The sequence below is a fragment of the Phyllobates terribilis genome, unplaced genomic scaffold, assembly GCF_046119375.1.
Source record: "Phyllobates terribilis strain yellow unplaced genomic scaffold, ASM4611937v1 Scaffold_4__5_contigs__length_816908805, whole genome shotgun sequence".
NCBI classification, from domain to species: domain Eukaryota; kingdom Metazoa; phylum Chordata; class Amphibia; order Anura; family Dendrobatidae; genus Phyllobates; species Phyllobates terribilis.
This window is the reverse complement of record NW_027362764.1, coordinates 207337254-207350902: the sequence shown is the minus strand read 5'-3', so window position 1 is coordinate 207350902 and position 13649 is coordinate 207337254. Positions and strand designations below refer to the sequence as shown.

The following is a 13649-nucleotide window of genomic DNA, read 5'->3' as shown; positions in this document are numbered from 1 at the left end:
GTTCCGAGAGGTGTACTGTTTTCCCTCCCTGTAGATCTCTCATTTTATGATGGACCACAGGTTCTCTATGGGGTTCAGATCAGGTGAACAAGGGGGCCATGTCATTATTTTTTCTTCTTTTAGACCTTTACTGGCCAGCCACGCGGTGGAGTAGTTGGATGCATGTGATGGAGCATTGTCCTGCATGAAAATCATGGTTTTCTTGAACGATACCGACTTCTTCCTGTACCACTGCTTGAAGAAGTTGTCTTCCAGAAACTGGCAGTAGGTCTGGGAGTTGAGCTTCACTCCATCCTCAACCCGAAAAGGTCCCACAAGTTCATCTTTGATGATGCCAGCCCATACCAGTACCCCACCTCCACCTTGCTGGCGTCTGAGTTGGAGTGGAGCTCTCTTCCTTTTACTGATCCAGCCTCTGGCCCATCCATCTGGCCCATCAAGAGTCACTCTCATTTCATCAGTCCATAAAAACTTTGAAAAATCAGTCTTAAGATATTTATTGGCCCATTCTTGACATTTTATCTTATGTTTCTTATTCAAAGGTGGTAGTTTTTCAGCCTTCCTTACCTTGGTCATGTCCCTGAGTATCGCACACCTTGTGCTTTTTGATACTATAGTAAAGTTGCAGCTCTGAAATATGGAAAAACTGGTGGCGAATGGCATCTTGGCAGCTTCACGCTTGATTTTCCTCAATTCATGGGCAGTTATTTTGCGCCTTTTTTGGCCAACACGCTTCTTGCGACCCTGTTGGCTATTTGCCATGAAACGCTTGATTGTTCGGTGATCATGCTTCAAAAGTTTGGAAATTTCAAGACTGCTGCATCCCTCTGCAAGACATCTCACAATTTTGGACTTTTCAGAGCCTGTCAAATCTCTCTTCTGACCCATTTTGCCAAAGGAAAGGAAGTTGCCTAATAATTAAGCACACCTTATATAGGGTGTTGATGTCATTAGTCAACACCCCTCCTCATTACAGAGATGCACATCACCAGATTTACTTAATTGGTAGTTGGCTCTCAAGCCTATGCAGCTTGGAGTAGGACAATATGTATAAAAAGTATCAAAGTGATCAAAATACTCATTTGCCTAATAATTCTGCACGCGGTGTAGTGTTGAGCGCAAGTGCTCGCTACTTGAGTTTGCATCGGGTGCTCTAGTATGCACTGAGTATCGCAGGTGCTCAAGTGACATGCTCGAGTCTCCGTCCCATATGCTTCGCAGCCAAAAAAACCTTGCGGGGATTGCCTGCCATGCACAAGCGATCCCCGCATGTTTTTTTTTTGGGGTGTCTAATAACCGTGAAACATGTGGGCGGGGACTCGAGCATGTCACTCGAGCACCCGCGATACATGGTGCATACCTGAGTACCCGATGCAAACTCAAGTAGCGAGGACTTGCTCTCAAGATTAATGACAACTTATTCAATATGATGACCAAATGTTATCAAAGTCTGTGTCGTACCTCTGGGTTCAAAATATTCACTATACCCCTTGATAAAATCCTTGAGGGGTGTAGTTTCCAAAATGGTGTCACTTGTGGGGGGTTTCCACTATTTAGGCACATTAGTGGCTCTCCAAATCTGACATGGCATTCGCTCTCGATTCCAGCAAATTTTGCGTTCAAAAAGTCAGACAGTGCTCCTTCCCTTCTGAACTCTGCCGTGTGCCCAAATATTGTATTTTACCCACATATGGGGTATTGGCGTACTCAGGAGAAATTGCACAAAAGTTTTTGGGGTCCATTTTCTCCTCTTACCCTTGTGAAAATAAAAAATTGCGGCTTAAACATCATTTTTGTGGAAAAAGTTAGATTTTTTTATTTTCACGGCTCCATGTTATAAACTTCTGTAAAGCACTTGGGGGTTGAGGGTGCTTACCACACATCTAGATAAGTTCCCTGAGGGGTCTAGTTTCCAAGATGGTGTCACTTGTGGGGGGTTTCCACTGTTTAGGCTCATCAGGGGCTCCCCAAACGCAACATGGTGTCTGCTTAATCAAGCAAATTTTACAATCAAAAAGTCAAATGGCTCTCCTTCCCTTCCGAACCCTGCCGTGCGCCCAAACAGTGGTTTTCCCCCACATATGGGGTATCTGCGTACTCAGGAGAAATTGAACAACAAACTGTATGGTGCAATTTCTCCTTTTACCCTTATGAAAATGCAAAATTGGGGGCTGAAAAACATTTTTGTGGGAAAAATGTGAAAATTTTATTTTTACGGCTCAATGTTATAAACTTCTGTGAAGCACCTGGGGTTTAAAGGTGCTCACCACACATCTAGATAAGTTCCCTGAGGGGTCTAGTTTCCAAAATGGTGTCACTTGTGGGGGGTTTCCACTGTTTAGGCACATCAGGGGCTCTCCAAACGCAACATGGCGTCCACTAATTATTCAAGCAAATTTTACATTCAAAAAGTCAAATGGCGCTCCTTCCCTTCCGAACCCTGTCGTGCGCCCAAACAGTGGTTTTTCCCCACATATGGGGTATCTGCGTGCTCAGGGGAAATTGCACAACAAATTTAGCGATCCATTTTTTCCTGTTACCCATGTGAAAATAAAAAAATTGGGTCTAAAGTAACATTTTTGTGAAAAAAGTTAAATGTTCATTTTTTTCTTCCACATTCCAAAAATTCCTGTGAAGCACCTGAGAAGGGTTACTAAAGTTCTTGAATGTGGTTTTAAGCTCCTTGAGGGGTGCAGTTTTTAGAATGGTGTCACTTTTGGGTATTTTCTGTCATAAACACCCCTCAAAGTGACTTTAAATGTGATGTGGTCCCTAAAAAATGGTTTTGTAAATTTTGTTAGAAAAATGAGAAATCGCTGGTCAACTTTTAACCCTTATAGCTCCCTAATAAAAAAAAAAAAAATTTGGTTCCAAAATTGTGCTAATGTAAAGTAGACATGTGGGAAATGTTATTTATTAACTGTTTTGTGTGACATATCTCTGATTTAAGGGCATAAAAATTCAAATTTTGAAAATTGCTAAATTTTCAAAATTTTCGCCAAATTTCCATTTTTTTCACAAATAAACGCAAGTGATATCGAAGAAATTTTACCACAATCATGAAGTACCATATGTCACGAAAAAACAATCTCAGAATCAGGGGGATCCGTTGAAGCGTTCCAGAGTAATTACCTCATAAATTGACGGTGTCAGAATTGTAAAAATCTCTCCAGTCAAGCCTTTACTAAAAGGTTTCGAACGAGAAAACCACTTTAAGATTTATTTTCAAAACAATGAAACCTTCCCTTACTAATATTCTACCCCTCCACCAAGCTTACAATTGGTAATGTACATTCCGATAGATAATACATTCCTGACATCTTGTGAAACCCAGAATCGTCCTTGATATTGCAGGAGTCATCATGTAAGAGAACGTTCCCCGTATGGTTGTGTTCTTAGATGTGCTCTGCATAGCCTTAGTAAAGTGGTCAGATCTTTGGCACAAGCCTGACCCATAAAGTGTGTAACAGTTTGTGTGAGCTGATGTTTGTTTGCAGTGGAAATATAAGTAGAGAACTTTAACAGTCTCATTATGTACACTTCTGGTTTTCTTACTTTTACATATTTCATCCTTACAGTAATGCCACTTTAAAACGACCTTGCAGCTCTTGAAGGGCAAGGCTAACGATTGACATGTTGCATAGTATACATTTAGATTTATCCAATAAATACTTTTCCTTCTTAGTTAGGGATATTGTCTTCTGTCTCTTGTGACTTCCGTTTTCTTCATCAGGAAGAACACTGTAGGTTAGTAGGTTGAATGAAATGGAATAACTTTATTTTTATGCTTTTTTTACTCTACTTGTTCAAACTTACTTGCTATGTTAATATGTTTATATGTTGCTTTTTCATATGCAGAGTCACAGCTGAGGTTAAGCACAATCCCACCAATGTAATAGTTTGTAAGGCCCAGGGAGAGTGGAATGGAGCTCTAGAATTCACATACAACAGTGGAGAAACCAAAGTCATTGATACTACAAAGCTCTCAATTATTAGGAAAAAGATTCGACCCCTGGCAAAACAAGGACCTACCGAATCAAGGTATGTTCATTGCACAGTCTAATACAAGTGTTTTTTCGTTCCTGCAATGAAAAATGCAGGAATATAATCAGAGTAACATTTTTTTTTCGACCATAAGACTAACTTTTTAGCCAGAAAAATCGTTCTAAAATGTGTGTAGTCTGGAGGCAGCTTTCTCGAGAAGAACGTGAACACTGCGTCCTTCCCAGTCACTGAGATAACTGCTTTGTCCTCTTGCCCCACACTGATCAGTCTCATCTGTGCAGGGCAGGAGAGAAAACTACCAGAACCTGCACATCACTAAAACTGCATGGTTGCTTCAAGTCTTGACTAAACTAGACTTTCAGGTCATGTGATCATTGGCATGTCTGGAAAATACTTCTAAATGTGGTAGTGTATGCACAGTCTGCATCAGAGGTGTGTGTGTGGATATAGCAGATCTTACTGCCTGTGTGTATAGAGCTGTGTAACTAGGAGAGCTGTGTGTACGTGCGCACATGTTTGTGTATGTGTGTGTAGCAGAGCTGTCAGTGAATGTCGCAGTGTTATTTGTGTATGTAGGAGAGCTGAATGTGCGTGTACTCTACATGCATCAATGTTGTGTATATGTGTGCCCTGCAAAGAGTGTACCTAATGTTTGTACTATGAAGCTATATGTATACAATACATATGCTGCAGCGAAACACTGTCAATAGATCTATTACCTCCCTACATTAAAATTAGTGGCATTGGTGACTCGACTTCTATACACCGCCATGGAAGTTTTAATTAGTAAGGGTATGTTCTTATGTGCTTACGGATCTTATACACAGGAGAAAAAAGAGTGTATCCAGCACCAATTCCAGGGAAGTGAATTTAAAAACTAAAGTTTATTAGAAACCGAAAAAACTGGCCGCCACTTCCAAAACAAGAAACAGGTGTGAACAGGTGCTTACTAGGAGCAGCTACCTCCATATACAACTAACAAACAAAGCAGCACACTGGTAACGCTAAGTATGCGAATGTGAAATATAGTACATTTGAATAGCATTACTGCTGTAGAAAATAGAAATACAGTGCATTGTGAAAGTATTTGCCCCCCTTGAACTTTTCTACCTTTTGCCACATTTCTGGCTTCAAACATAAAGATATAAAATTCTAATTTTTTGGAAAGAATCAACAACAAGTGGGACACAATCGTGAAGTGGAACGAAATTTATTGGATATTTTAAACTTTTTTAACATATTCAAAACTGAAAAGTGGGGCGTGCAATATTATTCGGCCCCCTTGAGTTAATACTTTGTAGCGCCACCTTTTGCTGCGATTACAGCTGCAAGTCTCTTGGGGTATGTCTCTATCAGTTTTGCACATCGAGAGGCTAAAATTCTTGCCCATTCTTCCTTGCAAAACAGCTCGAGCTCATTGAGGTTGGATGGAGAGCGTTTGTGAACAGCAGTTTTCAGCTCTTTCCACAGATTCTCGATTGGATTCAGGTCTGGACTTTGACTTGGCCATTCTAACACCTGGATACGTTTATTTTTGAACCGTTCCATTGTAGATTTTGCTTTATGTTTGGGATCATTATCTTGTTGGAAGATAAATGTCCGTCCCAGTCTCAGGTCTTTTGCAGACTCCAACAGGTTTTCTTCCAGAATGGTCCTGTATTTGGCTCCGTCCATGTTCCCATCAATTTTAACCATCTTCCCTGTCCCTGCTGAAGAAAAGCAGGCCTAAACCATGATGCTGCCACCACCATGTATGACAGTGGGGATGGTGTTTTGAGGGTGATGAGCGGTGTTGCTTTTACGCCAAACATATCATTTTGCATTGTGGCCAGAAAGTTAGATTTTGGTTTCATCTGACCAGAGCACCTTATTCCACATGTTTGGTGTGTCTCCCAGGTGGCTTGTGGCAAACTTCAAACGAGACTTTTTATGGATATCTTTGAGAAATGGCTTTCTTCTTGCCACTCTTCCATAAAGGCCAGATTTGTGCAATGTACGACTGATTGTTGTCCTATGGACAGACTCTCCCACCTCAGCTATAGATCTCTGCAGTTCTTCCAGAGTGATCATGGGCCTTTTGGCTTCATCTCTGATCAGTCTTGTCCTTGTTCAAGATGAATGTTTAGAGGGACGGCCGGGTCTTGGTAGATTTGCAGTGGTCTGATACTCCTTCCATTTCAATATGATCGCTTGCACAGTGCTCCTTGAGATGTTTAAAACTTGGGAAATCTTTTTGTATCCAAATCCGGCTTTAAAGTTCGCCACAACAGTATATCGGGCCTGCCTGATGTGTTCCTTGGTCTTCATGATGCTCTCTGCACTTGAAACAGAACCCTGAGACTATCACAGAGCAGGTGCATTTATACGGAGACTTGATTACACACAGGTGGATTCTATTTATCATTACCAGTCATTTAGGACAACATTGGATCATTCAGAGATCCTCACTGAACTTCTGCACTGAAAGTAAAGGGGCCGAATAATATTGCACGTCCCACTTTTCAGTTTTTAATTTGTTAAAGTTTAAAATATCCAATAAATTTCTTTCCACTTCACAATTGTGTCCCACTTGTTGAATCTTCCCAAAAAAATTAGAATTTTATATCTTTATGTTTGAAGCCAGAAATGTGGCAAAAGGTAAAAAGTTCAAGGGGGCCAAATACTTTCACAATGCACTGTAAATGAGAAAACTTAGCGCATAAATTGGCCAATTCATGTGTACCTGGTAGCCACGGTAAGGAGTTTCTCAAAATACCAGGACCCTATCAATGTGAATTCCTCTCTAAGTGACTGTGTCTGCTTGTGTGTGTGATAATAAGATCCTGCTGTAATTAAAATTGCTTGTGGCATAGAGGCGGAGTGCTCAGTCAAAGCTTATACATAGAAACAGAAATAACTGACTGGCACTTCCAAAACAAGAAACAGGTATGAACAGGTGCTTACTAGGAGCAGCTACCTTCATATACAACTAACAAACAAAGCTGCACACTGCAATGCTCATTTATTTCTATTTTCTACAGCAGTAATGGATATATATTCAAATTTCATGTTCGCATACTTAGCCTTGCAGTGTGCTGCTTTGTTTGTTAATTTAAAGTTTATGAGAAACCTGATTAAAAAAATACCATCTTAAAACAATAGCGCTTTTCAGTGGCATGTACAGCTGACGCGTTTCGAACTATGTGTTCTTATTCATAGTGTGACACTACAGGTCACCCTATGAAAAAGAACGCTTAGTTCGAAACGCATCAGATGTACATGCCACTGAAAAGCGCTATTTTTTTAAGATGAGATTTTTTTAATCATTTTTCTAATAAACTTTAGTTTTTAAATTCACTTCCCTGTAATCGGCGCTGGATATACCCTTTTCTCTCCTGCAATTGTTCCACCCTGTTGCCAACACAGACTTCCAGTCCCTGCACCCCCGCAGGAATACTAACCACAAACGGTGAGCTGGATATAAAACTTATTTCCTTTTTGTATCAAGGATCTTCTACACGGTGGATTTCCTTTTCAGCAGTATTTTTCCGAAATCTTATCTCAAAGGTGTAAAAAATTCGTAACATCAATTTTGTGCTGAGGATTCCATCGCGCTTTTTCAACGCAAAGGATAAAATCCGCGGTGGAATCCACAGCATAAATTGCCATATTGTGGATTTTTGCAGGGCCTTGATGGGATGTTTTCATCCCTGCATGCACATTCCCTAACTCTGACATACATATATGTCCCAGTTACATGGGAAAACAGCCACCCTTGCACTAGGCCGTGTCGGGAAGCACGCAGGGATCACACTATCGCTGAATCCACTAGAAGCAATGACATTGACATTTCCTGCATTCATTAGATGGCCCTCATTACATTGGCCATACACGTAGGATATCTGTCCACTGCTATCTTTCTTTTCGTTCTGTTATGAAAAAAAAAGTCAGCGTATACATCAAAGCTTTCATGTTATATAAAAAATGAAAAACGTTTAATATTAAAGCAAACTCCGAGCCATGTTTTCTGTGCGAGGTATTCCGCATTCATATGTAAAATGAAAAGGCCAGAAGGGTCTTACATTTTGCATTATAGAATGAAATCTGCCTCCAGCAATAGAGCAGCGTCAGCAGGCCGTTAACAGCAGCCATATTATCATAGTGAGATTTAAGTGAAATGGAAGCGTCTAGAGTAAACAAGGGGGAACATCAAAGCCCCTCTTTGTAATCTTCTTTTCTTGGAGCAGTAGAGAAGCAGCGGTTGGCGCTTTTGTAACTCAAGTTGTTAATGATTGCTTCAAAGTTACTGAATGGTAAACATTGTAAGAATAAAGGAGCTACGTACTCAGCAGCGCTCTGCATTTCTAAAGACTAGTGGTGGTATGAGACACGTAATCCAAGGGAAATGGAAAAAATCTGCAACAGCTATGCCATTACAACGGGATAATTCGATATGGAAACTTGAACGTAGCAATGTCTAAATAAAATGTATGGCTGGTGAGATGACTTGTTTTTTGAGCTCTACTCTGAATCAATTACAGGAAGGGGGCAATCGGAATTGCTAACTCTCATAGAGATTCTTAGATGTGTAAGTAACTGAATATATTTACCAAAGACACTTGAGTGGAGACCAAGTTGTAAATCGCCACTGGTTTAAAAAAAAAAATCACCCGCTCTTTTTATGTTCGCTATTAGCAGATGCCATGGCCATGTCTAGCATTCTGAAACACATATTCTGGTTTTAGCAAATGTACTTTTCCAATAGAATTAGGTCTCATTCACATGGCAAACCTACATATATGGACCCTTTAGAGTGGCATACAAAATGGTTCCTTCTAATCTATAGTATGGAGCCTCAGGCAAGGTGCCTCTGTACAACATTTTATCACTCCCTCTGAATACCCCTATGAGGGCAGGTGCTCAAGACCATTTTTCTCTCCATCTGAGAAAAATGGGCTGATTATGCTAATCAAACGTAGTTCAGAATGGCATCAGCTTTTCTTGGAGTTGGAGGAAAAAAAAAGTTTCTCCACCTTCTCAATTCAGTCAGTTCATGAAAATCGGACCCCATGTTTTCCATGGTCCCAAAGACTCGCATTGTCGATTTTGATCCGAAACTGGGATCAATATTAAACATGTCACTGATTTTTTTTTTTTTTTTTTCCTTTGACAACTTGGTCCTGGGGAAAAAAATCAGACGTGCACAGCCCCATGGAATAACTTGGGTACAAGTGCGATCCGTCAAAACCACGAATAGCACCAGCACGATATAAACAGTCGTGTGCACCTGCCCTAATAGAGAAAATATTAATCCATATAAAACCTCTGTGTGTCTCTATGTGAAGTCAAAGGCAGACTGGCAATACAACCTTGTACACCACATTATACTGAAATATTCCGGCAGAACTTCTTCATAAACATTTAAACACTTCCCTGAAATAAATATTTTTTAAGAGTTTGCACTTTTTGTAATTCTGTCCTGATGCAGGTAAGTGACAAATTTATTTAACTTATTTTTTCTCTTCAGACGTATTTGGGAAAATGTCACCAATGCTCTAAAAACAGATAATGTTGACGCTGCATCAGAGCACAAACACCAACTTGAAGAAAGACAAAGGGCAGAAGCACGGCAGAGGGCATCTGCTAACGCACCATGGAAGCCAAAATATTTTATCAAAGAGGTAAGTTTATGCTGACATGTCTGTATAATCTGGGATTTATGAAACCTTTATTTCTGATTTACTTTGGGGAAGTAAATTGATGGCAAACTCATCTTTGTCACGGTTTCAACACGCACTGTGGCCTAGGGACGCTCTAGGATCGGGGGGGGGGGGTGAACTGTCAGTATTGTGAGTGACAGCCCAGTCGTCCAATCTGAGGCTGGGGTGTGCTGGGCTGTCAGCACTTTGATTGACAGCCCTGCTGCTCAATCTGACCTAGCCTGCGGGCGTTCCTCCAGTGTGTTTCCCATTTTGTTTAATTTGCTAGCTATTTAGCTGGCTAGCTATGAGCAGACCATTGTCAGCTGTAGCTTTGCTTTGTGTCTGATTTACTGATCTTGTTGCCAGACCTAGGATTTGTTTTGACTATGTGTGTGTTATCCCTTTTTCTCTTGACGCTCTCTGACCTCAGGTACCTGACCCCGGATTTGGCCTCTGACTATCCTTTTCTCTTAACCCCTTATCTTGATGTACCCTCCTGGCATTTGACCCCGGACTGTTACTTGACCGCGCCTTTGAGTTGCCCCTCTATAATACGAAACCTTCTGGCATCTGACCTCAGACCTACTGACTACCCTGTCTCACGGCTTGTCTGTGAGTAGTGACTCAGTGTCACAATCTTACAGTATAACATAACATTGTTACACTGGATACACTAATGCATTCAAATGTATGTCCATTCTAAGGTTTATTAGATGAAGTGCATTGTACCAATGCAGCGATAATACCTGCTGTCTCGAATGTATTCACAGGATAATGAGGCGGAGGATGGAGGCTTCCTCTGCTATTATCCCACAAGTATATAAGGCAATGGCTTTTGGATATAAAAGTGCTGCTGTGTGAAGCATCATGAAACATTCTAACCTTCCTCTATTTGTATAAGCAAAAAGCTACCGAACAGTTTACTGCACAAATAATAGGCTGCTGCTGAATTGTGAGATAATGCAATGGATTGTGCTCTCCAACCCCCAAAGCATCCAGGCTGGGCAGTCAGTCCTGAAAAGTATTTGCTTTTATGAGAGGAAGCAAAACTATGTGTTTATAGTGGTACATTGTCTATATGGGCTGAAGTCAGCAGTGGGGGTACACAAGGATCAGTGTTAGGCCACATTCACACCTTCAGTATCAGTATTTGGTCAGTACATGTGCATGTGTTTCTTTATACAGTAGTGTTCAAAATAATAGCAGTGTGTTCAAAAACATGAGTTAAGCACACAAGCTTTATACTAGTTTTTATTCCCATGCATTGGGAACATTGCACACTGTTTTCTAATTCAAATCTTGAAGAGAAATGTATATATATTTTAACTACTTTTACACAAAATAACGAAAAATTAACATTGGGCAGTGTCTGCATTTGTCTTTACAAGCTCACAGTATGTACTCCTTTTTTTTTTTTTGAGGATTTAACATTCCTGTGAATCACTAACCTAATATTTAGTTGTATACTCGCAGTTTTTTTAGAACTGCTTTAAATCTATGTTGCATAGAGTCAACCAACTTCTGGCACCTGTCAACTGTTATTCCAGCCCAGGATGCTTTGACTACATCCCACAATTTTTTGGCATTTGTTGGCTTTGCCTCAGAAACTGCATTTTTTATGTCACCCCACAAGTGTTCTCTCGGATTAAGGTCTGGGGATTGGGCTGGCCACTCCATAACCTCAATTTTGTTGGACTGGAACCAAGATATTGCTTGTTTACTGGTGTATTTAGGGTCGTTGTCTTGTTGAAACACCCATTTCAAGGGCATATCCTCTTCAGCGTGAGGCAACATGACCTCTTCAAGTATTTTAATATATGCAAACTGGTCCATGATCCCTGGTATGCGATAAGTAGGTTCGGCACCATAGTAAGAGAAACATGCCCATATCGTGATGCTTGCACCACCATGCTTCACTGTCTTCAGAGTGTATTGTGGCTAATTCAAATCTTGAAGAGAAATGTATATATATTTTAACTACTTTTACACAAAATAACGAAAAATTAACATTGGGCAGTGTCTGCATTTGTCTTTACAAGCTCACAGTATGTACTCCTTTTTTTTTTTTTGAGGATTTAACATTCCTGTGAATCACTAACCTAATATTTAGTTGTATACTCGTAGTTTTTTTAGAACTGCTTTAAATCTATGTTGCATAGAGTCAACCAACTTCTGGCACCTGTCAACTGTTATTCCAGCCCAGGATGCTTTGACTACATCCCACAATTTTTTGGCATTTGTTGGCTTTGCCTCAGAAACTGCATTTTTTATGTCACCCCACAAGTGTTCTCTCGGATTAAGGTCTGGGGATTGGGCTGGCCACTCCATAACCTCAATTTTGTTGGACTGGAACCAAGATATTGCTTGTTTACTGGTGTATTTAGGGTCGTTGTCTTGTTGAAACACCCATTTCAAGGGCATATCCTCTTCAGCGTGAGGCAACATGACCTCTTCAAGTATTTTAATATATGCAAACTGGTCCATGATCCCTGGTATGCGATAAGTAGGTTCGGCACCATAGTAAGAGAAACATGCCCATATCGTGATGCTTGCACCACCATGCTTCACTGTCTTCAGAGTGTATTGTGGCTAATTCAAATCTTGAAGAGAAATGTATATATATTTTAACTACTTTTACACAAAATAACGAAAAATTAACATTGGGCAGTGTCTGCATTTGTCTTTACAAGCTCACAGTATGTACTCCTTTTTTTTTTTTTGAGGATTTAACATTCCTGTGAATCACTAACCTAATATTTAGTTGTATACTCGCAGTTTTTTTAGAACTGCTTTAAATCTATGTTGCATAGAGTCAACCAACTTCTGGCACCTGTCAACTGTTATTCCAGCCCAGGATGCTTTGACTACATCCCACAATTTTTTGGCATTTGTTGGCTTTGCCTCAGAAACTGCATTTTTTATGTCACCCCACAAGTGTTCTCTCGGATTAAGGTCTGGGGATTGGGCTGGCCACTCCATAACCTCAATTTTGTTGGACTGGAACCAAGATATTGCTTGTTTACTGGTGTATTTAGGGTCGTTGTCTTGTTGAAACACCCATTTCAAGGGCATATCCTCTTCAGCGTGAGGCAACATGACCTCTTCAAGTATTTTAATATATGCAAACTGGTCCATGATCCCTGGTATGCGATAAGTAGGTTCGGCACCATAGTAAGAGAAACATGCCCATATCGTGATGCTTGCACCACCATGCTTCACTGTCTTCAGAGTGTATTGTGGCTAATTCAAATCTTGAAGAGAAATGTATATATATTTTAACTACTTTTACACAAAATAACGAAAAATTAACATTGGGCAGTGTCTGCATTTGTCTTTACAAGCTCACAGTATGTACTCCTTTTTTTTTTTTTGAGGATTTAACATTCCTGTGAATCACTAACCTAATATTTAGTTGTATACTCGCAGTTTTTTTAGAACTGCTTTAAATCTATGTTGCATAGAGTCAACCAACTTCTGGCACCTGTCAACTGTTATTCCAGCCCAGGATGCTTTGACTACATCCCACAATTTTTTGGCATTTGTTGGCTTTGCCTCAGAAACTGCATTTTTTATGTCACCCCACAAGTGTTCTCTCGGATTAAGGTCTGGGGATTGGGCTGGCCACTCCATAACCTCAATTTTGTTGGACTGGAACCAAGATATTGCTTGTTTACTGGTGTATTTAGGGTCGTTGTCTTGTTGAAACACCCATTTCAAGGGCATATCCTCTTCAGCGTGAGGCAACATGACCTCTTCAAGTATTTTAATATATGCAAACTGGTCCATGATCCCTGGTATGCGATAAGTAGGTTCGGCACCATAGTAAGAGAAACATGCCCATATCGTGATGCTTGCACCACCATGCTTCACTGTCTTCAGAGTGTATTGTGGCTTGAATGCAGAATTTGGGGGTCGTCTGGCGAACTGTCTATGGCTCCTGGACCCAAAAACAACAATTTTACT

General features: G+C 40.4%; 1 protein-coding gene across 2 annotated transcripts in view; it reads left to right on the top strand.

Annotated features, from left to right (window-relative positions):
* OSBPL10 (oxysterol binding protein like 10) overlaps positions 1-13649 on the top strand; it is a 632317-nt gene that overhangs the window by 578098 nt on the left and 40570 nt on the right. For both annotated transcript variants that reach the window (XM_073678034.1, XM_073678033.1), the window contains 2 exons: positions 3859-4041; positions 9512-9665. In XM_073678034.1, coding sequence (XP_073534135.1) covers positions 3859-4041; positions 9512-9665 — 337 coding nt within the window. The remainder of the gene's footprint in view (positions 1-3858; positions 4042-9511; positions 9666-13649) is intronic.